The sequence below is a fragment of the Andrena cerasifolii genome, chromosome 6 (genome assembly GCF_050908995.1).
Source record: "Andrena cerasifolii isolate SP2316 chromosome 6, iyAndCera1_principal, whole genome shotgun sequence".
Lineage (NCBI taxonomy): Eukaryota > Metazoa > Arthropoda > Insecta > Hymenoptera > Andrenidae > Andrena > Andrena cerasifolii.
The window spans coordinates 13,901,491-13,929,197 of record NC_135123.1 but is presented as its reverse complement, the minus strand read 5'-3'; the positions used below and the strand labels follow the sequence as shown (position 1 = coordinate 13,929,197).

General features: G+C 49.3%; 1 protein-coding gene across 1 annotated transcript; it reads right to left on the bottom strand.

Moving 5' to 3' along the window:
• On the bottom strand, window positions 1-27,707 carry LOC143369678 (uncharacterized). Its single transcript, XM_076813911.1, has 5 exons — window positions 27,217-27,707; window positions 24,322-24,587; window positions 12,512-12,706; window positions 6,962-7,119; window positions 1-2,454 (listed from the first exon to the last, which is right to left on the bottom strand). The coding sequence occupies exons 1-5, from the start codon at window positions 27,219-27,221 to the stop codon at window positions 1,909-1,911; spliced, it is 1,170 nt and encodes a 389-aa protein (XP_076670026.1). The 5' UTR covers window positions 27,222-27,707; the 3' UTR covers window positions 1-1,908.

The window sequence follows — 27,707 nt, the reverse complement described above, 5'->3', positions numbered from 1 at the left end:
TTCGAGCCAACTTTCGTAGGATAATACTTAACGTTTATTTTGCTTTCTCACTTACAGTACAATATTTATAGGTTACTTCTGCCGCTTTAAGTGTAATTACTCGAATAATCGGTACAGTTTAAGACTTTATCGTAACGATACAAATAGAAGGGTTGACACACGTCGTTACAGCGAGACGTGGACGTTTCGCCAAAGCTCACCTGATCCTTCTGTTAAAACACTTCCAACATTTCTTCTCTCTCTCTCTCTCTCTCTCTCGCTCTCTCTCTCTCTCCCTCTCTCTCTCTCTCTCTCTCTCTCTCATGCGCACACACTTTCGCGAAACGTCTGTAAAAGCTCTCTTTCTCGCATGGCTGGGAGGAGTCGTTCAAGGGAACGACACGCGTACACGAAAACGAAACCATGAGAATCAACTCGTGGGGTAACAAGTACTTGGTACTTTCGTGGCGGGAAGAAACAGAAACGAAGAAGATGAAGAAACAAGCGACGGGCTACAGGGAAATAATATTTTACAAGCACGTATCCTGTTTTTGGGCGATTCGCAGCAATCGCCGGTTTAACAAACACTCGGGCATTCCAGGCCCTCGGTGGTTCCTCGCCAGCTTGTGAAACGAAAAGTTCGTGGAATTATTCGACAATAAATAGCTAGTCGGAGGGAAAGTCGTATGCTCGACTGAACCGAAACGGGGAATAAAGGTTCGTACCCGAAGGCCGAAGATCGATCGAAGAATCGAACGATCGTCTTCGATGTCCTTCGAAAAGAAGAAACCGAGAGGACAGGGACGCGACATGCTCTTCCGACGAACCAGTGATAATATCTATGTACAGCAATTACGGTTCGAACGAGCGCGCGAGACATGCGTTCTCCTGTTCGGGGCGTCTGTCGCGCGAGAATTCTCTACCAACCTGCGAGTACGTTCGAGAACGTATCACCAGGGACTTAGTTTCTAAGACTACGGGTAAGGGACCGGTGTCTTACTTGTGCTTTCGACTGGTCGAAGCAGGAGTCGAAGTAGAGAGTGTCCTGTGCCACTGAGTCGAAACGGGTCGGGCGTGTGGGGTGCTTCTTCGCGTCCTCGGGTTAAGAGGGAAGAAACGGAACGGGGCTGAAGGAACACCGTTTTCGAGCGTCGTGCGCGATAACAATCCTTGCTACGCTATGTACACGGGGACTATGTACAAATCTGTATAATTCCGCCTGGACGGGCGAAACCTATGTGATAAATAAAAGTCAGGCGCCTGGGCGCCCGGGGATGGGGTAGAACTGAAGCGTTCCGATTTCGTTGTTACTCTCAACGATCTGCACCGTTGCTGGCCCTGGTCTCACCCCGCAACGGGGGTGAACGCGTTCCATCGCTGCTGGGCCCAGTGACGAGGTGCTCGTTCTTTCGGGTGTTCCTCGATGGGTTCGATTCTCAAGGTGTCACGGAGATTCTTCAACTCTTGTTCACGATCTACAGCGGGAGGCTATCTAGCGACACTTTCTTTAATCACACTGTACCAACGCTCGGATCTAGTGAATCTTGGAAAGAGCAGACTTGTATCAGGGCTTGAGACTACCTGTCAGTTCCAGTCAAACATTTATCCTCAAACTACCATTTGCTGGCTATTCCACTGTTGTAACTTTATTCCATATTCAACAACTACCGTCCCAACCACAATAAAACTTCCCTGGTGTCCGCAAACAAGAACAAGGAATCCTCCCTAAAGCCTCGTCGTTTTCATGAACATGCCGCACTAACAGCTTCCTTGCTGCCGCGAAGCCCGGCTGCTTTCGTTGAATACAGCCTGCAGGTCTTCGACGACGTGGACACGTTTCATACCCAAACACCGCCGGAACGTCGCACTTTCGGACTGGACTCAGGGCAACTGCTCCTCGAAGATGGATCAGAGCTACGTTCGATCGGGTCAGAAGATGACAGTCAAGGGTCGTCGGAAGGACTCGTTGCCAGGTGCCGGGGCGGTTTGGTAGCCGCTGTACTGGCCCATCTGTGGTCCCAGCAGGCCGCTACTTTGAACGGGGCCAGGGTAGTAGGCGGGTAGACTCGCCCCGGGGCTAGCAGCCGAGGACGTGGACGTGGAGCTGGCGCTGGACGAACCCTGCTCGGTCCTCTCGTGCTGTTTGCTCATGTCTGGCGACTCCGCCGCTGGCGACCTCGTCGAACCGCCGCCACCGACCACGCTGCCCGGGCTGGACTCCTCGTAGAGCTTGTGCTCGTAGCTGGGTCGGTTGTAGTCGGCTATAGAGGGCTTCTGGTCCATGTAGAGCTTCGACTGCTCGAAGTACGCCTTCGCCGAGTCCAGGTAACTCCGGTCCAGGTACGACTTCGGACTGGAGTCGAGGTACTTGGGGTCCGAGTACATGCTCATCGCCAGGGTGCTCGGCGGCATGTACGCCGCGCGGTACTTGTCGGCCTCCATCGAGTACTTCATCGCGTCCATCGAGCTCACCACCTGCAACATCGAAGAGGAACGGAGGAGTTGACTAGAGTCGCTTGCAAGGACGCGCCTCTTAATTTTTATGCTTATTAATTGTTTATATTAATGTTACAGCAAAATATGATCAATTTGATTGTATGAAATGGATTTCAGTCACTTTGTTAAAAAATTGTTTAAACAAATTATTAATAAACAATTATACTAACATTTTTTTATGTCAATAATCTTTATTTTCGTCTCCGATAACTGTTTCATGGTTAGATTAATCACGTATTTGCAGTATTTGTCGCGGAAATGATAAAATTAGTAAATAATGTTTTTTTTATTGTTAACAATAATTTTTTAACAACTATTCAGTAGAATATCATTCTATAGAGCGTGATGCACATTTATGGATTCATAAAATATATATTTATAGCTGTAGGTTTAGAATAAACAACGTGTTTCGTTAATAGGATTCGTATTTTTCCAGTTTTTGTCAACTTTGAGCGGCCACATTGGATCCGCCATCTTCTTTTTCAAAAAACCTGCAACGGATTCGTAATCAGCGATACCTAATACCCCAGTACACCAAGGGTCGTTGATTTTCCTTTCGATTTGGCGTGGGAATTAAATTTTGACGCCGACTGTGTCATTTTCGACCACTGTGCGGCGGTTAGAGCAACTTCGCAAAATAGGAAAAGACTCCCGCCTTCCGCGAACTCCGGTTGCACTGAATACAAGGTAATTATGCGCGACTGAATGGAAGAACGGAATCTAAATTTATCCAAGACGAACGGTACCATTCTAAGCATTCACCTTCTCCCCGTCCCGCTTCGTATCCCGCTCCCCCTTTCGAGCTAATGGAACCTCTGTCACCGTAACCCGTCCGCCAATCAATTATAATAAATCCATACGATATTCGTATGGGTCAGGTTCATTCGTGTTGGGGAAAAAAGAAGCTACCCGAGCGTCCCACAAAGGAAGGACACCAAAAGGGGTAACATTCGACTCGGTTCGGCTCGCAAATCGCGAAATCGGCGGATCCGCGACGGCCACTTTCTGGGCCCCTCTCGAAGATTTGTTCTATCCGGGAGGACAAAGCTGCCAATGGCTATAAATTTCGTGACGTTGTCCCGCCTAAAATCGCCGCGAGCCCCGAGGTGGACGGTCTCCCCGCCCGCGTGCAGCCGCGACGGTACTTAAAAAGGCGAGAAAGGGCCCTGCGGGAGGAGCGCGTATTCCCGATTCTATAATTCGTGGACGAGCGCGGGACCCTTTGTCGGATCGTTAAGCGGCTTTGTCCGGATGATTTACATCCAGTCTTAGCCGCCTCGCTCGTCTCTCCTCCCGGCTACGTCCAATTGATTACCGCTCGGTTCCTCTCGCCTCAAAATCCGCCTGCGAGGCCCCGCGAATCGGACACCTCGCCGCGATGGATCCGGAAATTAAGTGTTCCCCTGCATTCCACCGCCCTTTGTCCGCCGATGGGAACACGAGGTTCCGGGCTATTTATAGAATTACAGATGTCCAGGTGTTATTAGCCGTTCGGTTTAGCGGTCAAGGCTCGCGGTGTCCTCGACATATATCCCCGTGCGAGCCCGTTTCTTTCAACCTCGTCAACAGTTGCCGTCGTTCACGCGCAACGTGTCTTCAGAGATATCTGTCCCCGAGGAGTCGTCCCATTCTTCCACCCATATCCGTGTTTTCTGTGACCCGGGGACAGTAGCTAGCCACACCGAGGACTCGAGGTCTCACCAAATACCGTTTGGAAACGTGACTATTTCTGCCCACAGCATCTGTCCAATCTCCATTCGTCAGCGAGAGCAAAGTGAGCCGAGAGGTTACGCAACGCGGCTCAGTCAGCATCGGAATCGTTACAAGGTTCCCAGCGAGCAGGAGCTCACCCAGCAAACTTTCAAAGTACCAGCAAGGGAGATTACTCCCCCGAGGAAGTTGCTCGAAGCTGCGCGAGAGGGTGGTCAGGGCGCGCATAAATTCCAAGAACAAAATCCGCGTTTCAATCGTCCGGACCTTCCGTGACGACGTGACTCCATAGCGAATTCGTAAGGACGCGATGTAGGTGAAATATCGACGAGCCGGTGCAACAATGACCCCCGGTCGAGTTTCTTTCCCCGGCCAAGCTTCCTGGCCGGAGAACGGGGAGAAGCCATTTCGAGAATAAAGTCTGCCCGTAGCGAAAGACATTCCGCGCGTTTCGCTCGCTCCTCTCTGCTCGTCCCTTCGCCTCTGACGACACATGGCAGCGCGGAGAATAGGCGCTTTTGTGAATGAAAACAGAGGAGAAACGGCACGACGCGCGTTATTGTACGCTTGAACGGCGACACCGTGGTGGTGCAGGATAATTAAGTCTTGCTAGGCGAGGGCTAGACCACGACGAAGAAGAACGCAACTGGCGTTTTTTATACAGTCACCACTGTTCCACTTGGGTGGTCGCGGAGTTTATCCGTCGAGGTGCAGGACGCTTTGGTGCGAGCTGCAATTATTCTAGCCAGTTTTTCCGGGGGTTTCCAACGAGTCTGCTCGGAGACTCGGAGCAGTGTCTTGCGTCAACTTGATCCTGAAGAACCGAGCTCTACCGCCGAGTCCCTTCTTCGTCGTTCGAGTCGCCATGGATCCTCCCGTCTTAAATGGACAGCCAGGCAACGACGGTCCCGCGACGGCGATGACGATGCCGGTTTCGTCCCAAGGGACGATGATAACAGCACCGCGTTGGAATTCTTCGCTCGTGCTCGCTGGGCTCGCCAATAATAGTCGCGGCTGTATCGCGTCGGTGCGTCGTTCCAGACGCGTCGGCCATTCAGCCGTTGAATGCAGAAATAACTAGCTATCTGTTTGTCTCCCGTACCCAGCTGCGGAAATTCATACACAGACCACGGTCTCCGGTTTCTGTTTGCGAAGCCACCCGGGGGCCCCTTTGTTGCGACAACGAATGAAACGTACCTACGCTCTCGCGTCCTCCGCATCGTCCTCCTCTTCTTTCTCCTCTTTCCTATATCCACCTCTCGCCGCTGCTCCTGCTGCTTCTCATCAGCGATCTATCTCCCCTTTTTTTCTCCCCTAACCCACCTCCCGAGCCGCCGCGCCCCCTCGCCCAGCATCCTGGACCCCACGGACGATCTAGCGAGCGTTTCGGAGCGCAGAGGAGGCGCACGATCGAACGGCGATCGACGAGCGAGCCGAGCCACCCTTGAGTCTGTTTGGAGAGTTTCCGCGTGGATGATTTTCTGGGGATGTTTGGGGATTTGTGTTGCTCTTGGGGGTAATCGGAGATGCGGGCGTCCTCTTTGCCTGATTTCGGTGACACTGACTTATTATACTTACTTGTTGTTAGTCACGCTTCTCTGATTCACAGTGAATTGAGATTCTGCTTTCATCGTGGTTTCCCCTTGGAAAATTCTAAATTAAGTTGGAAGTATCGTCGACCGTGAATCTGCGCGACATTTATTCTCGGACAAACCAGAGGATTCGCGTTCGAAAGAGGGGTTAATAACACTTTGCTCTTCGGGGAGAGGCGATCCCGAAGAGACGCGTGAATACAGCGATAAATCTCGAGATTCCCCCGATCGGGTCTCTCGATGTCAAATTCCGCTGAATAGGGACACGAAAGAAATAACCGCGTGGGTGGCTCTTTTCCTCCGCCATCTCGATAACGCTCGTCCCAGCGACCGTGTCTCACGCATTTTTCGTCCCCGACAAATCGCAGTCGTCGATGCTCACCCTTCTCGGTGGATCGACTCCCTTTCCTAATTGAACCGCGCATTGTCGTCCCGTACGCGATTTTCTCTTTCGATCCCCGCGGAGTCGTTCGCATCGGCCAACGAAAAGTTCCAACCGTGAAACTGCTGCCTCTCTATTTACAAAATTCTAGGAATATTCGTGAGAGCCAGCTGTCGCCAAGAAGTGAAATTTATTCAGAAGTCTGGTGTAACGTAATGGCATGCAACAGTCTTCGGGACTTAAGAAACTGACTCGCATTTCTACGTGCTGTGTTTGGAAAGAAGAGCGCGTCGAATGGTGTTCGTCAACGGAAGTACCACGCGGCTTTCCCATTTTCCACGACGCAACGGCACCGGTAAGCCACCGATTGTGCAAGACGAACGTGCCTCTGCAGGGAAACGCAACGTGGCCCGAATCCGAGCACAGCGCGAACTTCTAACGCGGCGTTCGCTTAACAATGCGTAATTAGAATTCCGCGCGACTCCGCCCGCTTTGTCGCGATCTCCTGGAACCGCTGTTCCACTGTACCATCGAGCATCGCTGGCACTCGTTCAAGGAAGAAAACGCGAGCCGCACGCGGCGTCCAACTTTCGTTTCGCCTCGTGTCGCGAACAGTGATCGTGATTGATATGGAAATCGTGACGCGACCGATTTCGAGATAGCCAGCGGCCTTTCGCACGCGCGCTGGACGCGTTCCGGGCGAGCGAGGCTGCGGGGTTTGCGAGGATGAAGCGTCGGGAATATTGCAAATGGTTCCCGCCGGGGGAAACTAGCGTTTGTTGATAAAAAAACGTCGACTCACCTGAGCAGGTGCCGCGAGACCTGCGGACATCGCCGCAGCAGACTGCTGTGCAGCCGCGGCCGCGGCTGCGGCCATGCTCGCCGCGGAAAGTGAGCCGTAAGCTGCCGCGGGACCGTAGTACGAACCCATTCCAGCCTGTCCCATGCTCCCAGCCATCCCTGCAACAGAGTATTTAAAGGGTTATGAGAAAACTCGGTGGTGGAAACTTGGACTGGGGAAATAAAGTGTTCATTCAAGTGAAACCTGTTAAAGTTACTGCAACTATCAGCTTATCACTCCAACGAGTTAGCAGCGAGTCACCTTTTAAGATATTTAAATTATTCGCAGAATCCCAGTCTTTGGCCTGGGAGAATCTCCTAAAAGCCACCCACCACGGGGCTGAAAATGCGCGCATCGAGCGCGAGACAAAGGCGGCCGGTTTTCCGTAAACGTGCCGCGCCGGTGGCGGACAATGCCGCAATCGGCGGAACCGATCGTTCCGTCATCTTCGATTTCAGCCTGCCGACGATCGACAATGCCAATGATTAACCGAACAAACGAGCGTTTTCGTCGAGATTAATATCGTTGGAGGGGGGCCCCGCGCGTAAGAAAGCGCCGGCTTATCGATCATCGTCGTCGAACGACGGAAACGCGGCGAAAGAATGCCTATAGCTACGGAGCCGGCCATTGTCGGCGCGTCGTGGATCTGCAGGGTGACGAAGAAACGTCGCTGGCCGGTCCACGGAAGAAGGCCGTGGATGATTGGCGGCGAGATTTATGACCGGCAACGAGGAATTCACGCGCATCCGATTATTAATCGCGATTTTGTAACCGGCACGTCCTGCGGCCTTCGCTCTATGGAATTAGCAGCGGAGTGTTCACGTTCTTTTTTTTTCTTCTCGCTATTCGAAAGGAGCTGAATTCCTTCTATCCCGTGGTATTCTTACTATTCGCGCAGGAAGCTTTCACTTATACCTGTGTTACTGTTCCCTGTTAAGAGCCTGGCACAATACTCCCGATAATTGGACACCCATCGCCGCTACGGAAAAGGGTAAAAAGATAAGGCAGCGAATGGGGAAGCAGAGGGCGCCGCACGTAACTTCGCTGACTGTTGATTTAAAAATTAAAATGACATCAGAAGGAAATTATAAAATATTGTAAAATGTTTTAAATTTTTTTAAGCCAAAGTTGACTTTTAATATCTTTTGCTTCTTTTACCAGGTTTCACCAGATGCAAATTTATTTTTTGTATCTACGTAATTAATAATAGCTAATAATAATAACAATAATAATTATAGATACATGCACTTATTATAGAAATGCTGTTTATTATATCTATCCTGCTTTATTATAACTCTCTCCCTTTGGAAATTCGTTCTCTGTTCTATATCCCTGCTTTTCTGCCCGCTCTTTTATTCTCGTTCACTATCCGTAACTTCCCTTGTCTTTCGGTTCTCTCTCTCACTTTTCTGTTGTTGTCTCGCTAGCTTTATATCTGCCGGATAATGTTTTGGGGTTAGGTTGCAAAACAGCAGTTATGCTGAGTCTCGCCCATTTGTCACTTAAATATCTATGTAATTTTGTGGTGAATAAAGACGAATTATTATTATGATTATTATTATTATTATTATTGTTATTACTATTATTATTATTATTATTATAAATGGAAATTAAGAAATAAAATAAGATAATTTAAATAACCTAAAACGCCGATAACAGTTGCAGTCAACTTCAGTCAGCTTTCCCATTAAGGGAGGATTCTGGTGTAACAGCCCCCAAAATTTATAATTTTTTTTTTAAAACTAGTGCTGTAGTATTTCTTTCAATTTTTCATTTCTTTTGTTTAAAGTGGACCAACCCCAGCGTAAACTACCTAACTTTAAGAAACTTTTATTTATTTTTTTTTGCAATCAGATGACTGTGACAGGTGCTACACACCCCGCCAACAGGAGTTACATCGTCGAAGAGGTGGACAAGATTCCACAATAATTAATAAATAATAAGAAGGATCGACATAAAAAAAATATTTTCTGCAAGTTTAAAGATGCCTCCTTATATACCCAAAAAGTTTAATCCAATATGACCAACAGTTTTTATGAAAAAAATTCTTAAATATCAGTTACTTTTGGGGCTGTTACAATAGAATCCCCGCTTAAAGGAGCATGGCTGTCGCGTGATAGCAACTTTCAATTTTCAAACAGTCGAATGTGTACCGACAGAGTCGATGCTTCAACTTTAACAAAGTGAAAAACGTAATATTACGTCACTGATCGCGGAAGCGCCCCTTATCGGGGGCAATCGACCGACTCCCCTTTCGCGGAATCGTCAGTGTCAATCGGAGTCAGGCGCGTTTTAATTACAAAATCGGCATCTGTCGGATTCGATCGCCTCGTCCCTTATCACCGTTCGTCGTAAAGTCTCCCCGCGGAATCACGGGAACAGATGTTCGATGAATCGCGCGCGCCCGGCGCACGGACCCCTTGCCCCTTCGGTTTGCACAGATTTGTTTGACGTTCCGGCCTCTCCATTGTCTTCATTGTTTCCCGCCTCGTACTGGATTACGTAATTCTGAATTTCTCCGGCGCGGGCGAGTCAAAGAAAAACGGAGCCGAGCGGCGGAACAATCGCGCGAAATGGGCACGGAGGAGGGGTGTCCAAGGGCGTAACGGGCGGCGGACGAATATTCGATGCACGAAATTTCCATTTAGCTGTCGCGGGGCAACAAATAGTTGGCGCGAAATCGATGCCGCGACCGGAATATTTCGGATCCGACGAATTTATCGAGATTCCGGGTGATTGGTTTCGCTGCGTGTCAGCGCGAATCGCTTAAAATTGCTCGCCTTTCGCTTTTCCGTGGACTTCGACATCTGTACCAGAGAAACTGCACGTAAGGTGTAGCCAGAGAAGCGCAGCCATGCGGGATTACGATTGAAAGAATCGGGTAGTCACGCGATGAGTTCTGCGTTTTTTTTGTTTTTATTTTCTCAAAAAACACGGGTCAAGAAGGCATCGCGCCAGCCGGTGTCTCGACCTCGGTATCGAGCCCCGAAGGGCTCGAGATATATCGTCGAATAATTCCCTTGGGCGCGGAAGGGCAGCGCTTCGTGTCGACGATTCATTGGGTGTATGCACGCGAGAGCATAAACATGTCGCTTGCTCATTATTTATCGAATTGTCTTAGCCCCCGCGCTATTACGCACAAGCTCTCGCGCGATTGCGCCCGGGGCGCACTCGACGGAAGCACGTGACCGCCCGCGGGCGGGTTATAAATCCATGGTTGAGGGAAAAAAACGAGGGACACGTTTGGGGGCGATCGGAGGAGAGATTTGAAGAGTTTGCACGAGCACTGTCGTGAAAAGCACGAGAATTCCATCTGCATACTTTCTCTGCCTTCGCCCAATAATGTAGCTTGGTCGATAGTAACGACACCTCCCCCCAGCATGTTGCAGATTCGATAGATATTACTTTAATATAAGGACAACTGCTGCAAGATACACAAGAGTATGGAATAGTAGTGAAATACTATTATGCAGAAAAGTGGTATCAAGCGAAGAAGGGATGTGGGGAACAGTTTCACAAGCGTACATACGTAGAAGTGTCTGCAAAGTCCACGTTTGCAACCTTTGGAATAACTGGACAGAAATGTGTCTCGAGGCAGCAACACTGTTTAATACGAATAAGGAAGGATGTAAGTAGAAAACGGGGCCGAAAGTAGAATCGGCGTTCCCCCTTAACTTACGTCCTTAAGCTCGCGGCTCGCTATCTGCGCGAGCGGAAACCGCGGTCAGAAATTCCAGCCTAAGCCGATAATTTATCCCAGCCACCCACGCACTTGTCTTATGCGCGTGCCACCGTGCGAGGACGTGCTGGCCAACCTGGTCAGCCAGCGGAGAAGGAGAAAAAAGGGTTTATGTAGCAGAAGAGGGTGGGAGAGAGAGAAAAGGGAGTAGAATCGGTAGCTGATTCCCTTATCGCGATCTCAGAGTTCACGTGGCACCTTTCTCGCCCGCGTGAGTCGCCGTGCGCACCGGCTAGCAAGATATTTCGAACGACGACAAAACGTCCACAGGATCTGCGGAACTTAAGAAACCGAACCTGCGTATTTGTAGCAATTTCTAAGGTGCTCCGCAGCGTCACGTATTAAACGTGCTAACCATAACGCGCAAATTTCTTGCCGCCAGTCCGAAGCGAACTCGCGAGACAAACCGCGTCGCTCGGAAGTAGAAAGAGCACGAAATAGAGAGGAAATAAAGGAGGGAGTAAAAAGGTAAGACGGGAGGACGTAGAATACGACCGATAAATCGAGGATTACCGATCACCGATCGGGGAGTTTCGCGGTGTCGCGTGGGCGGCGTGATAAATTCTAGCTTTAATCGGGCCGTTGCCATTGCGGGAATTAATAATTTTGTCCTGTTATGGCACCGGGTACCATAGTGGAGGGAGCGTGAATGAACGACGGATACCCGGTTCCGAAGAATATCCGTGCAAGTTACGGGTTTCCTCGATCCTTTCTAAAGCTTTCTGGAATTACAACCAAACAGTAATCCTTCTGTAGTTGTGGTTACAGTTGCTCCTAGACGATCGATCTCTAAACGGGCAATTAAATAAGCTACACGACTTGGCTCTTTCGTGTCCCTTGGAGCGCAGAAAATTTTGCTGCAGAATGCGCGGTGGATGAAATGCGAGACGCTCGTCAGACGGCTATGCGGCTAGCCTCTTGATCGCGAAGTAGTGGAGGATGGTCATGAACAGACAGACGCCTGTCGGCGGAGCTGACCAAACGCGACGACATTGATGAATGCAGCGCGGTCGAAACGCAGGTGCTCGTCGGCCGACTGTTTGTCCAAGTGCATCGGGCACTGGTGGCGATAACTGGATGACGAAAACGGGGAAAATACGGCGGTGGAACGCGGGCCTTTGACGCGCAGCGGGCGACGCGCGAACCATTAACGAGACGCTGGAGAAAATGGCAGAGGAAACGAGAGTCGGGCGGACCTCGAAGAAATCGCCATTATAAGACTTCCGACCACGGATTCCCGGGGGCATCGCCAGGCAACAATGCGGCTGAAACGCGAGCCGAAAAGATAAGAATATCAAAGCCATACCAGACGAACTGTTCTTTCCCCATTGTGCTCGGCCGCAACTCGCGCAACACACACCTTCTCTCCGTGGCAGTCCCTTTGGATCCGCAGGGATCGATTCCACCCTTGTCTTTTCGTACCATAATCGTATTGTCTCCCCGGTATCGCGGCGGCGGGCGAACCGTCGCGGGAGAAACAATTAAACGGGACTTAAGAACCTCTGGTTACCGTGGTCTTGAGAAGTTCCAGGTAGAATTGAACTTTCAAGTGTGTGCTCGCATGGGAGAAGTGGAATGTTTTTGGGGAACGTGGGAAACTCAAAAGAAAGCGTTGGAATAACGAAGAAAATCAAGTGGTCACTCAGGGGTGCTGCTAAAAGAATCTACCCCATGCATGTTATGATTCGGTTTTCACTATTTTAATAAATTTTAGATTCTAGTGGACCGCTACTGCATTCTACTAATTTTAGTGGGTGAGAAGGTTGCCTCACCTGCTCGGAGCGCATCCATAGGCACGCTAGGGTACGGAATGCTGTAGGGGTAGCCTTCCTTCCGCAACGTTTTCGGCTTTCTTCTAGGCCTGTACTTGTAATCGGGGTGTTCCTTCATGTGCTGCGCCCGTAACCTCTTCGCCTGATCGATGAACGGCCGTTTCTCGTCCTCCGTCAGGAGTTTCCATTCAGCGCCTGGAACAATGAGTCGTTTCGTTAGTTAGAATCGACGAATTAACGAGTTCGAGTGCTCGAGTGTCTTGGTTCCGCTGAATCACTCCAATTTTTTTTTACAAGACTAAAACTACCGAGGACTGTGGAAGCATTCAATGGATGAATCGAATATAGCACGTCGAGGAAGCAATCTTTCTGCTTGAATAAAATTTTCGTATGCGTAATAGCGTGAATTTACCCAAACGAAATAGAATTTCGGAAAAACTTTGCTGTGCATTTTTTATGTATTCTCGACTGCGGAATGACTGTTGGATGGCCAGCATAGCGATCGATCATCAACAAACCCGGTAGAAACGACTTTTACAGTCGCTCGACGCAAGAAGAGCGACGCGTCGCAACCGGGTGGGCTCTTTGAACCGCGCGTTTGCGGCCCGTATAAAGCAGTTTGCAAACGAACGATAGGCACTTGGATAACGCGTTCGATCAATGAGTATAAAAGGCATTCGAACGCTGTGTTTACACGGTGAAAACGGCCGTGTTGTGTGCCACCGCCGGCAGAACCAGCCGTTATGGCTGAATTATCGACGAGCCGTAATCGCGCCTCATTTAAATCCGCCTTGTCCGCGATCGTCCGCGCGGAAAATTGCGTTTTTATTCTCCTTCGTGAAACTCCCGGCACGATCTCCGTATCACTCGGTAGATACGATTGTTTCCTCCTCGCAGCGATCGCGGTTACTTGAAAAAAGTCGCGATTACGAATCGACTGTAATCGCAAAGCACACAAGAATCTGGTTATGAATTCTCGGTTAACGTTTCGTAGCTCTTGCAGGATCGTGTCTGAAAAGAATCCTACAAGGCAAAAGCAGTCTTTTTTTTGTGGAATAACATCAAGTAGAACTGGAATGAAATGTACAGATAGTCAAATGGAGCGCGTAGCTTTTGGAGTCAGCGAGAATATATTACATCTCTCACCGCAAACTTCTTAGATTATCCAGGAGCAGTAGGTATATTCTGAAGTTGTACATCTCCAGTCAGTTATTCAAGAAACTTCTAACGCGTAGAATTTTTCTGGAGAAGTAGATACATACACCGATGCGTAAAGAAACCTGTTACATTTGCCTCGACGAGCCTGCAGGGCCCAAAGATTAACACTTGTCAACTGCGCGTTCGACGAATTGTAAATATCCTCCTAACTAGGGCTGTGATATGAAACAGCGCTTAATAAAACACCGTGGAATAGCCAGCAATCCAGCGCCCCCTTGCTGAACACTATTCGAATCTGCCATTCTACCGCGATTTCATTTAAATTCGGGAGCCCGTGCACGGAGAAACTACCTGAGCTGTACCGAAACTTGCCCGGAACAAAGCGGAGACGTAGGAGCGTCGGCACAGCATGCCAGGCCACGTTTCGAACAACAGAATTTCACGTTTAAACTGTTTTACGAGCGAGCGGGTTGCCTCGAAGGGAGGACGCGGCGCAGAAAAGGGAGTCGTTTGCGCGAAACAACCAATGTTTTCGCGGCAAAACGCTTCCGCGTCCCGCACCCTTCTCCCTCTCCTCTTTGGCGTGGTTGTTCCTTCAGCGGTAGCAGGTCGATTGTTTCCCCGGAGAATTAATTACCACTTGTTGGGCTGCTGGCTGCGGCTGTGCGGACACAAAGAGCGAGGCGCTGGCATCCTGGAAACGGAGCTCGGTTTAAAACGACGCCACTGCGGAACGACGACGACGACGAAGCTGACGCTGAGGCCGCGTGAAGTCCGTTCTTCGCGGTTCCAGGGACGAAACAAAGGGCGCAGAGGTTGCACCAAACCTCACGGTGGAACAATGCCTGCCGACGTCGAGACGCCGGCCGTCTTTCGGCGTCGATCTTTGATACCGTGTACCTCGGGGTGCAGGAAACTGTACGTAGCTTCGATTGGATGATATTTGATACGTTTGATTAGCGACAGAAACGTTAGATCTTTGGTGCTGATTGGGGTTGTGTAACGCTGGCGCGGTGTTACCTCGTAAATGGGATCACTTCTCCGAAGTTGCAGGATTGGACAAAATTTTGGACCGCCGAAGCTCTTCCACTTAGGGTTAGAATTAAATCAAGGTGGATCCAAAGGAAGGAAAAATCGCGAGAGGCGGGGGCAGAGTAATATCAAGAACGAGCGCGTTCCAGAGGACACAGAAGCGAGAGGAATCGCTCAAGGGGGATGAAAGTTCTCGATACAGAGGAGGAGATACACTAGCGGAAATTCGAGGCGCACCGGAGCAGATACGAGCCCCGGAGAGAGGATGGGATTCACGTTCGCCCGATGGATCTTTTACTCTCCTCGTTATTGTTGCTGACAGCAGGCAACAACAATGGAAAGAGTTGCTTGGTATAGTGGAGCGCACCGAGAAAGGGAAGAAAGGAGTAGAGCGAGCTAAACAATTCGGGCACGTGGTGCTTCACAATGAACTCTTCCAGGAACGTCGGGAGGCAGAGGGAGAAAGAGGAGGAAACACGGAATCCGAGATTTTTGTCTTCCGGGACAATGCGGAGCGCTGATAACACATTCGAGTCTCGAGTGGTTGGTGTTGGACCATTCTTAATCCCTTTCCAAGGCATTCTGGGTACAGTTTGCTACAGAGACGGGCACCCCGTTTCGAGCTTCGCTCGCGTACATCGGATCTACAATAAGGATCAGTAACGATCGGTTAATCGACCGCAACCACTACTCGCGCTTTCATCTCTCCCTCGACGAATGACTCCTCCGCCAAACCTCCTTCGCCCGCCGAATCTACTATTTCAACCGCCGACCTGCTGGATCCCAAGAAGCAAGTGTGGCGCGGGCGTCGATCGATCCTCGAGGACGTCCGGTCGCACGTGCAACGAACCAACGAAAAGGGGGGTTTCCTTCGCCGCTATTTACATTACAGCCTATCCAATCGATACACGTTTTCCCGTCTAAAAGGCAGGTGGCACGGAGGAACAAGGGCCGGGGTGGAAGGACGGGGCGAACGGGGGTTGGTCTCGGGGGTGGGACGGCGTATTTGTTTAGAACAATGGCTTGCCAGCACCGACGGTATTAGTAGGTAGGTATTCTCGGCCAGTACTCCTTCCTTCTCTTTCCGTGCTTTCGGAGGGGGGCCACGACCACGACGAGGACGTCGACGCCGACGTCGACGACGACGACGACGATGAGGACCGAGCTTAAAGCACAATGGCGCCTGCTTTTCAGTCCTTTCGCTGGCGGACAATGCCGTTTATTTAACATCGTTTAAAAGTACAAAGCCTGTTAATTAATGGACGGGGGACGGGGGTGGGGGGTCGGGGGTCGAAGGAGAGAACTGAAGGCCGTGGAAAGAGGAACCGGAAGGCGGAGAGGACAGCCATGGCGACGGAGGAGCCATTGCCAGTGCGGCTTTTACCACACCACCGACGAGCTATTGCCACGGCATTACTATTTCTGAAGGCAGCCGGTATTAGTCCGCCGCTACCAAGCCGCTGGCTGCCTTTCCACCCCTTCGTGCCCCTCCTTTTTTTACTCGTCTTCATTGTCACCCAGGGGAAAACTGGGCTACTACCGCCGCTACTACCGGGCCACTGTTTTTTTTTCTCCTCTGCTTCTTCGTTTTGTCCCTTCGCTCTGCATTTTCTTCCACCCTTTCTCTCGCGTGTCTTCGTTGCCGGAAGAATGGGGCGTCCTGTGCGCGCGCGCCAATGTCTGCTTGACTGAATGTCCCCGCGTGTTTGGGCTTTCGAGTCCGAGGGGAAGAACCACCCCTCGGGGGTTTTAGATCGTTAATTAGTCGGTGTAGATACTTTCGTCTGATAAATATTTTGTTGCACCTATCATTCTTAGACAAAACATAGCACCTGGACAATGTCCTAAGGGATGGTTGGAATATAATCGACAATGCGGAGAAACGCGATTGAGAAGAGGATCGTACTTCGAAGAAAACTTTCCGAGAAACGAGCTTCTTCTTTATGACGCAAACATCAGGCATTTCGCATCGGAGTACTCGCAAAAGGACAGTCACTGGTTTTAAATGGAGTTTTTTTTTTTTATTCCAGGGGTAGGTCTTTCTATAAAATCGAAAAAACAAGCGACAGCGAAGCGTGTCGCTGGAGCGGTTGCTGCATTGTCGATCGATCGGCAGACCCACTCTACCTGGGAGCACAGCCTGTTCCCGACAATGAAACGTGGAAATTGGAAAACGTTTCCTGAACTTCCTGCCTGCGCGGAGACGCATCGCCGCGTCTAGGAGAAACGAAATTATACTCGGTGCTGTGCCGCTGAAAAACTAAATGCCGCCCTGCCTTCTCGTGTAACTCCGCAGCTGCGAAATGATATTCCAAGTCCCACTGTATATTGTCAGTCATCTGAAATAGATGTGCCTCTAAAATTGGAGGAGCTCGTAATCATTTCCCGTTTGAAACGAGAATTCAGACAACTTAATGCGGCCCCGCGCTCGCATTTTTCCCTGGCGCAGCACGCACCTAGTCGTAATGTCGTATTTGCCAACGGAAGCCAGACAACTCGTTAGAATTAGATTCTTTGTGTACCAAGGAAAACTACTCTGTTACGCGGATAATACCGCAACCTGTTAATCTACGGTGCATGGAGCTCATTAACACAACCAACATATCTTTCATATCGAATAATAGATCGTTAAGGTCGATAAGCAGGGTATTGTTCCTCGCCAGCGACGCGAACCACGTGGACCTGTCATCGAGATAACGTTCCTCCGGGCGCTAATTTACGCGGTGCAAAATTTCTGACGCGTGGATGACGCATAAATTAGAAAACCTGCCGCTTAAAGCGATACCAAAACGAAGAACCAGTCTGGCGACAAAGTGGCAGCTAATTTCTGTTCTACAGCACGATTTTCTGTTTACCTTGTAACGATTAACAGACTCTTTGATCGACTCGTCCTAATTAAGCTTTTACAAACAGGAGAAACCTTCACACGTGGAAGCAATTGTACTCTTTTATCCAGAGACGCGGTAGCGTCTCGACGCCAAGTACAGGAAAGAAAGTACAGAAAAGACACCCTGTATATGTTTACTCGTCGCCGGGCTATTCCAACCTAACCTTAAACTTATTTCATTAATATCTCATCACGCCTGCAATATTTCCTAAATTTAAAGGCATTTTTCTTATGTAAACCGCATATAAGCTTTCGAATAAGACCAATTTCAATAAAATCGGTCCGCGCATAACAGAGATATCGTAATATCGTCTCATGGATAAATCGGAAATTTTAAGATTTTTCTTCGTCTACTCCAAGAAATTTTTTCGTCAATATAATACGTATACGCGTTACACGCACACCTTCAGCCAAAACGGAACTAACAGACGTTTCGTTCGTCAATCGCTATCTTCACTATGCAATCTACTTCAAATTTTGAAGTAGATGAATAAGAATTATTTAAAAACGCAAAATAATGAAAGTGTATTCATATTGGCAGAGTTTTAAATTGACAAATTATTTGAAAGCTTGTGAGAGGAAAGGTATCGGTGTCGATGAATGATCTTAGAATTATTTTAAAACGCAATATAATGAAAATGTACTCATATTGTCAGAGTTTTAAATTGGCAAATTATTTGAAAGCCTGCGAGAGGGAAGGTATGCGTATTGATGATCTGAGAATACCTTGCCTGGCCACGCCAAGTATTTGACTTCCAGGCCGCGGACATCTAGGCAAATGTCTAGATGTTACATTTTACCTTCGCATTATTAAAATGTCCGCGATAATGGAATGTATGAACACAGCATTTTAGCTGTGTATATGTAATTGTGTCATCTTAAGCGCAGTTGGAAAGCACCTTTACGTACTTGCAGCTCATTTTGATTTCACATATTTTTCTTATATTCTAATTATTATTATCTTCTATTCTTTTGTGATTTATTTGGTTTCGTGTACTTGGCGTAATTTTTTTTACTTTTGTGAAGTTTTTTATGGGGATCTGTTCCACAATGAATTCCTACCTTCCGAGCAAAGTATCACAGCCCGCGAACAATAAAATAACGCACCTTTAACCGAAGGGTAAAAGTGTTACACGCTCGGTGAGCATAGAGAAACTACTAACCAACGATTGCACGTTGCGTCACACCCTGATACGTATTAGAAGCAATTCACACCGACGAATATTCCGCCAAGGACACTCCTGCGCCACTTTGCAGAGACATCTCCCCATCGACGGTGCACGATCCGCGCCAAGTCGGCCGCGAATCAACGATAGGCGTGGAGATCCAGCTCGCAGGAGGAGAGGAGCTTTCAGCCTCGGGAGCTTAAAGCTTGCACGGGGACGATCATTTTTAATCACGCGGAGACAGAGAACGAGAGACAGAGGGAGGAAGGGTAGGAACGGGAGAGAGTGGCGGCGCGTGTACCTGTGTGCAGGCGTTTTGTGTTCCCTCCTTTGTCGCGACGACGCCATTGTTCCCCGCGATTCTATAGGATCGCGCAGTGTCGGGGTCCTCCGCGAATTGTTTTCTTCGCGAGTCTTGCGCGAGATTCCCTCGGTGTCCTAGGCACGATCGTGTGTCCACTTTCTTCGGGATTACGGGGGGACCAGCCCCCGAAAATCTGCCCCGTGGCCCTTTTGTTGGTGCCTCGTCGTTGCTCGCGGTATTCAATTCAATTTTCCAGCCGTTAAGGGAAGCCCTGCGTCTCGCGCTGCCGCGCTCCCGAGCGGAGTCGCGACGGGAACAATTGGCGAAGTACGCGGACAGATGTAAACCGAGGCGAACGGAGATGTAAATTGAACTCGTTTTCATAGCTGAGAGACTGCGCTCTAAGTGGTGTCTAACCGCGACGGATTTTTCTAATGGAATAACTCATGGATATATACCGAACGCATCTGTAGGAGAAGAAAGTGTCGAAGCACCCCCACGATCTTCCTGAAACGATCCTCGCGACGTTATTCCGTCTGCCGGACTCAATTACTCAGAGCTGAACGCGAGGACAGCCAGACGCGAAGCGACGATCCAGCCTCGTTTCGTACCCAGCATCGATCGCGCCGTAATTCCCCTTCACGCGCTGGTGTCCGTCCTTCTCCTCTTTTCCTCGCCCATCGTCTAAAATACCCGGGCGCATTGTTGCCCGGTAAAAACGCACGAGTAACGCCACGCACTCTTACAATGCAAAACAGAGAGCGAGAGGACGCGTGCACGCACACAGAGAAGCCTGCGCGGGCACGTCGACGGAGCGAAGAAAGAGGAAGAAATGGGGTAGGGGGCGAGGTAGAAAGAAAATCGACAAAGAGGAGGAGGTGGTGGATGCGGCGTGTAGGTAAGCGCGGTGTGTACAAACACGGTGAAACAGGGATGCAGAGGCATCGCGAGGGCGGAGGAGATAGAAAGGGATGGGAGGAGACTTGAGAAGGTTGGAGTGAAGCTTTCATCGTAATGAAGTATTTCTGCCCGGTTCCCGTAGCCTCTCTCTTCGTCCTCGGAGGTTCTTTCGCGTGCGTTAAAGAAACGACTTGTCGGTTTTGCGCGCTCATCGACGTTGAAGCGAATAGAGTACGCCGGGGGGGAAGGGAGGGAGGGAGAATATTCATCCTCCCGCGAGGCGAAGGACAACCCTATTTAACCCTTCGAGGCCGTGGTACCGAGCGTTTTCTGCGCGCTTCCCTCCCCAACGGAGCCGCGTCGATTTCTCTTCTTCGCGCGTGCAAGCCAGCTTCCTCAAGCTTTCAAATTGATTCGTCGTTTTCTGGCTTATCTCGTTAAACCGAGGGGCACGGTGTCGAAAGCATTTCGCTTTTGTTTTCACATTTTCTAAGCGTCGCTTAATTCGGTGCAGTCTAAACATCCCCCAGAGCGAAGCAAGAACGAAGGGAAGAACTAAATTCATTTACCAAAGGATAAATCTAAATTGCCCAGCAGCGTGCAAGTCGTCATGCAAAAGCAGCCCAATCGATTCTTATTCAATTAACAGCCACCCCTAAGTCGTCTCGCTGGAAATACGACAGACGAGACCGAACAACCCCTCCCACTCGTCGAATCTACTCCAAGGAACGAGAGTCTCTCGGCGAGTAGAGAAAGGGCGCCGAGAGGATCGAGGAAGTTTTCGAGCACGGACGCGTCGGTTACAGGAACATCCAATAACCAGATTAGCTTCGACCATTTCCCAATGGACCGCTTACCCGACGCAAACCCTCCGTAGATGCACCCTCAATGTCGGTTCCGTTACAGTTTTCGCTCGGGAGGATCGTGAAACGTGTCCGACTACCCGGCTGCAAGATAAACGCGGACGGTCATCTGCTAATCGACGTCGTAAAATTGGCATTGGATGCGCGGCTATCGCTGACGTTCCATCAGCACCGTCCACGTCAGAGGAAGTCGCTCGGAATTGCACGCGCGTTTCGCGCGACGTATCGAGTCGACGAGGAAGAGTACCTGGCGAGGCACTGACGCCTTCACTGCAATATCAATTATGGGTGGTGTTTGGTTGCATTGATTCTAGGCTTGGAAGATAGCGTGGCTCGACTTGGACAGGTAAGAATCCGTTCTGGACGATGGAAGGTTCATAGCTGTTGCGATGCGAGTGCATTTATTATTTTCATATGTAAAAGCGTGAGTGCTAGAGTCCTTTTTCGAGTCCAAAGAGCTACCTGCAATGTTGGCGAAATATAGAAACGCACGTCCCAGAGGCTCGCGTCTGGAATCGTCGGACAGTGTAAACTTCATTTTATTTGGTCTTCAATAACGTTATATTAGGTTGCTACGAAAGCTGTGTCCGTTTCTAACTACAGGCGAGGAATTCCTATCCTGGCAACGCGTTCTACTCAGAATTAAATTGTATCCCGACCGGCCAGACTTCCCTACACTTTGTAGACAACGTTCTGCAGCAGAAGTCGCTTTCAGGAGCGATAAATTCGTTACTTTATATCCAAAGGGATGTTGGTGGACGCAAAATTCTCTAGCAGAATTTTCTGCCCAACAAGAAAGCTTGAAATTACCATTTAGAAGCCGTTTCAGACCAGCTCATGACCGTCCGTTTGCTCAGGCTTGGCAAACACCGTCAACTTTCAGGCGGCCGACTGTTCAGTTGGATCGGAACCGCGCGTGCATTCAACTAGTTAGTCGGACAACTAAAAAGTTTGCACTCCGTTGCAAACCGCGGACAACTAAATGCTCGGTCAACCGCGCTGCAGCATTTGGATTTGAGCGCCTACGCGTGTCGCCGGCGCGAATAATAATGGAGCGGAGCACGTGTCTCGCTACCGGGCCCCGTGTAATTTCATCGCTAGCGATTCTTAATAAGTTAATCGATTTAAAGGCTCCCCCAAACCAACGCGAATATGCGCGGCGTCAGCGAACATTTTGCCGCGATGGACACGCGGCAGTTTACTATACGTGGCGGCTTATGGGCAGGCGCAGCAGAAACCTTTTCGCGTTGGTCTGAACAACCCCATAAGCCACCACGTATAGTAAACTTATGGCCAAAACCACAAAAATAAATTTTTCAATTCGACAGAATAAATGCAAATGTCAATCGAAGAACTAATATGAGTATCAAATGCCACCAATTTTACTGTTAAATGTTTATGAGCAGAAATTGGGACATTCACCTTATGTTTTCAAGCTCTATATAGTTACAATAGAATAAATGTTAAGGGACTATTTTAAAGTTTGTTTAGTAGACGATCTATTGACATAGTATTTTTGTTTATACATAAATAATTGAAGGTTATATAGATTATTGAAGTCAAAATGATCGGCCGGGACTGGTTGACTAATAACGTTATTAAGATTGTTATTTTGTTATTCAGAAAGTGATTTTTATTTTCTGTTTAAATTTCACTATGTTATAAACACATTATAATTAATGTTTAAGTTAAAAAAATCTTCAGTTTATTATTAAAATATGAAGGAAAGATAATTAATATTTTATAATGAAACAACTCTTGTGACATTGTGTTATTGTATTACCACTGAGATAAGTTGCTAATCACATTTTTTTAACTGATTGTACCTATAGTCAACCTACCCCATACTGTAAGTCTATCAACCTCGATCATGGGGCTGGTTGATCAGCATGGAAGGTATTAGAAAAACATTACAATACCTTGATTGTTGTCACATTGAGTCAACTTTAATAACTTAATCAGGTAGCTAAATGTATGCCCTATCAAATATACTAACTGGTTTAATGATATTTCGTCCACATAATTTATTAAAAATCAAACACTGAAAAACTGGCCTACCAGCCCCGATCTCCCCTACCAAGTTTCTACGAAATGAAAATAACCAAACAACGAAGGTACAATCCTCAACAACTACCTCTCACGACCAAACACCCTATTTCCACCAAACTACAATAAGCTACACCCTCTCGCGTCTCCAGCCCCATGCGTCGGCGCGGAACCCTCTCGCGAGTTAACATTTCTCCCCGGAAACCGCGAGAGGAGTGACGGAAGAAAGCGGACCACGGCATTCCACGCGAGATTCCAGCGAACGAGTCGAGAGTGCTCTCTGCAGAGTACATCGGTTCCTCGGATCCTTTTGTCGACGTTCGGCGACGGGGGTGTGGGTGGCGGAGGGTGGACGCGCTGGAGGAAGGAGCGGTCGCGATGGAGGAGAGTCGCCGAAGAAGGGAAGCGGGTTGGTGGGTGTAGCGGGGTTGCAGGATGAAATTTGCAAATGCTCGTACAAGCCAGCGACGAGCGGGGGTTGGGGGTTATAGGTATATATGAAGCAGAAATATACGCGAGCGCCAGGGATATGGCGGTAAAAGAGCGACGAAAAAGTGTCGCTTCGACAAAGGGTGCAAGCTGGAGAAGAGAAAGGGGGGATGGCGGAGGGAAAGAGGGAACACGCGAGGCGGGGGGTGGAATCCCGCGGCGGAGGGAGGTGGGCTCGAGCGTGCGCGCATCATTTTTGCCAGGGAGCAGGCACTTCCCTTATTCGTCGTCGTCGGGGGAACGGGAAACGGGGGTAGAAGAGCCGTGGCGAGGAAGAAAATGACGGATAAAGAAGAAGCTCCGTGGGGCGAGCCGCGGGAACCGGGGCTTTGTCGATTCCCGGGTATTTAACGGAAATACCGGCCGGAATACCTTCGTCCCCGTTCGTCTTTATCCCCCTTTCTTTTTTCCCTCGGTACACCCTGTCTGTACACCGCGAGCAGCGAATAATTCGAGCGTGTGCCGAGCCGCCGGACGGCGGCGCAAAGCCAGGAATTTTGAAAGGGGAATGAATCGCGACGAGGAACCTCGCGGAGGCTGCTATTTCAGATTAAACGACCGTGCGCGTGTTCGAAACGGGATCATCGTCGCGTTTGATCGTTGCAAACGCGATTAACGCTGCGTTTCTTTCTCGCCCACCTTTCTGGCGAACGAGCATCTGCTGTTTGTAAGGGTACTGTTTGATATGCCTATAAACTGTATTCGAATTGTGTTGGAGAGGCTGAGAGTTGAGCGTGTTAAGGAATAAGACAATATTTAAATGGTCGCAGTCGACTTTCGTATACTTAAAGTTCGATTCACGCTCGCTACATATCCAATTAGGAGGCGATTCCTCGTGGTAAAGGAGCAGGTAAAGACTATCTGCGCACAGAGTAAACAGATGCACCTTCCACGAGGAAACACCAGCCTTCTAGTTGTGCCTGGATTTACTAGGCAACCTGTACAAATTGAAAGGGAAGACTCACCGAGCCTCTTGGAGATCTCGCTGTTGTGCATCTTCGGGTTCTCCTGCGCGATCTTCCGTCGCTGGAGCCGGGACCAGACCATGAACGCGTTCATCGGCCTCTTAATGTGCTCCACCTGCGGCTTCTTCGAGGTCGGGCCGAGAGGGCTGCCGAGGCCAACCCCCATGGGGCCGACACCCGCGCCACCAGGAGGCGAGGTACCCGACATACCCTGCATACCGCGCAGGGTCTCCGTGAAGGAGCCGTCGCACATGTTGCCGCCGGCTCTGTAATTAAACGCAGCCACCAATTAGTAACCCCAGCGGGCACGTTAATGGGACACGCCCACGTGAAAACAGCCCGCGACGACCTCGAGTCCGAGTGACCCGAGGAGAACACACCCCGAGGGCATCGTCGAGTGGTCTATTGTTTCGACACACCGAGAGTCTCACGTAGCAGCCGCGCATGCCGTCGGAGACGGACCCGTCCAGCCCTCTGATTTACGACCTCGACGACGTTATCTGGGATACTTAGCCTCCCAACTGTAAATCGTGGGAGCTAGTGGACGCTGAACATCCTTCGCCAGGTGTAGTCGAGATCGTTTTCGAGATGGGGGTAGTTTTCTGGGATTAGATTGGCGGAGTGCTTGCGGGATTACGGGGGCTGTGTGAAGTTGGAACAGTTTGATGTTGGAACGTAGTGTTCGTGTTCTTGAATGTTTGTTGAGAGACTAAAGAGTGGAGAGCAATGTAGCTACTAAATTAATCGTGTTCAAGCAAGAATCAGTCAAGGGGAAAGATCTGATAAAATGTGTAAAACGTTAATGAAATACTCTGCAAAGTGCAAAGTTCGTTTACGTTATAGTCTCAAAGAAGTAGAAATTATGGTAGAACAATCTGAAGGATTCCCTATAAACTTCTCTACACAATAAGATCTCCATGTACTACGTCAATTAAACGCCCGATGAAAGCACTATTCTACCATGGAATTAAAGTAATCTCAGACTATCTTCACGATGAAGCCTGACCTCCCAATTATTTTGATCCCCTCAATTACCCGGACAATTTCCTGCCAGCGAAATCCTGGCGATAAAGTAAATTTCAAGCGGTCGCATGCTGATTTCCATAACGCACGCATTCCTCCGCCTAGGGGTGGCTTTTTAATTGTGCGCCAACGACACGCAGAAGAAGCGAGCGAGGGCACTCGTGCAGCCACTCCTCACGGTCCCGGTAATTGCTTATTCGTTTGCTCTTTGATTCACAAGCAAATTAATCTTATCCTTTTCTCGTATCAAAGCCATTAACCAATCTCGCCACGTTCCTGCCCTCCTCTCACTCTTTCGCCCTCCTCCTCCGTCTTTTTAACCCTAAATGTCACCCTTCGTTTAGGGTTTCTCCCTCTTTCGCCATTCATCCTCCTCCTTTCCTTCCCGGAACCTCGGCTCTCTCGTTCTCCGTCTACGTTTCTCCTCTCGAACTAATACAATTACGCGGATCTCTCCTTGAGCATTCATTAAGAAAAAAAAACCTGTAGTGGTTGAGGGAGTTAACCCCCGGGGGCGGTAGTTACGATTTTGTAGGGTTAGAATCACCCTCGGGCCACCCTCGAGTGTCATTCAGCCTGGATTAATAGATACGTTGGTTAGCGACGATGGTGGGGCACGAGAGGGGGTGGGTGGAGGGTGGAACACCAGCGTGGTTGCTTACGAGAGACCCCAAGGGTGCTCGGGGGTGGTTCACCGTGGAGAAAGAGAAGATGCTGGAAGTAATGGCTGTTGACAACGAGCGACGGGGGATTAGGAAGTGCTAATTGAATGTTTAGGCCTCGGCTCGAATGGCGCACGAGCCTGCACGCAGCAATTTATTGCTCTCCATTCGAGGATTTCTATCGTGACATTACGGCCGACGGGATTCGAAGGATTCCTCCACGGTCCTTGAGAATAGTCCTCGGCGATTTGGGGGGCTCAAGCGGGCAGGAACGTGAGAATAAGTCGCGTTACGTTTCAAATGGAATTGGGGGTGGCGAAATCAATGCAGCATCTTTGGTGGAAATAATGACGAACGCGGGTAGTATCAGGTTTAAATTGTTGTTGCAACATCAGTTTTGGGAAGCAAAACTTGCGAAGAAGCGGGAGGAAATTCGTGTTAACATTGAAAAAAGTTGTTTCTTTTTAAATATATCAGGGGAGAATGGAATTTTTGGTAGCCAGATAACTACGAATTGATTTTGCCGTAATATTCTGTGCGGTGGATTCTCTGAGCGTCGACGAAGGAATTTTGGAGCAACGATGTCACCGACGATGTTGATAAATACCTAACCGTCATGTTTACACTCACAAGCGAGGATTGAACTGCTGATATTCTACGCAATGTCGTATTTTGGAGCAGTGGAAAGGCGAAGATAAGGAAATCGGTTGAAAATCTTACAGGCTTAGAAACTACGATTACGCTGATGTTGAAAAGTAGGTATTTAATACTAATAAAGATTTCTTATATTTACTCTTCATGATCGAATGGGTGAATTAATCGATCAAAGGCCAAAAAGTAAAAGCACATAAACGTTTGCCTTCTAAATTAACCGAATTTTGTAGACCAAACTATAACGTTCTAATAGGCGTTCAAATACACTTCACATATATATGCTAACACCAGTAACTGTCAAAATAATCAAAGAACATTGTCAGCCGAATCGATTGCTAACTTCTCCCCTCCCTAACCCTCGGATAAAACTACCACTTTGGCCCAAATTCAAAATTCCAGCTCTCCAAACTGAACACAATTTCACCAGCCAGGAATTCTCGCCAGAAACAACTCCCAACAGCAACCTCCCACCTTCAAACATTCAAACTCCACAACCCACCCTGAGGATTCAACAAGTATCCCCCGAAAAAGCAGACATCCAGATGGAAAGACTCACCTCATAAAGTGGCCGGCGGCTCGTTGGTGCAAGTCCAGCTCAATTTTGCAGCCGTGGTTGAGACTCTCGTCTCACCAGGTCCTGGACGATACCGCGAAGAAGGTGCGAGACGCGGCGAACGAGGGTCGAAACGAACAACCAAAAACAACAGCAGGTCACTGCACTGTCATACCAGCCGATCCACTTTTTGAGTCTCGCTTTTATCACTGTGTTCCACCGGGCACTTTTGTCGTACGGAGCTAGGGATCAGACGTCCGCGTCGCGAGACCGGACCCGCTCGGACGACGTCATCTTCGTGGGAGCCAGGGCTAGCGTCGGCGACGAGGGTGGCGGACTCGCATGGAAACGGAATAACCAGGGTGTTTCGCGATCAAGGGCGACACACGAGGACGAACACGGCACGGCGCACAGCGTTCAATGTGCCTTCGCGGACGATAGTTTTGGGAGTGTGCACGCACGACCCGACGCCCCGAGCCGATCCACGGATTCCC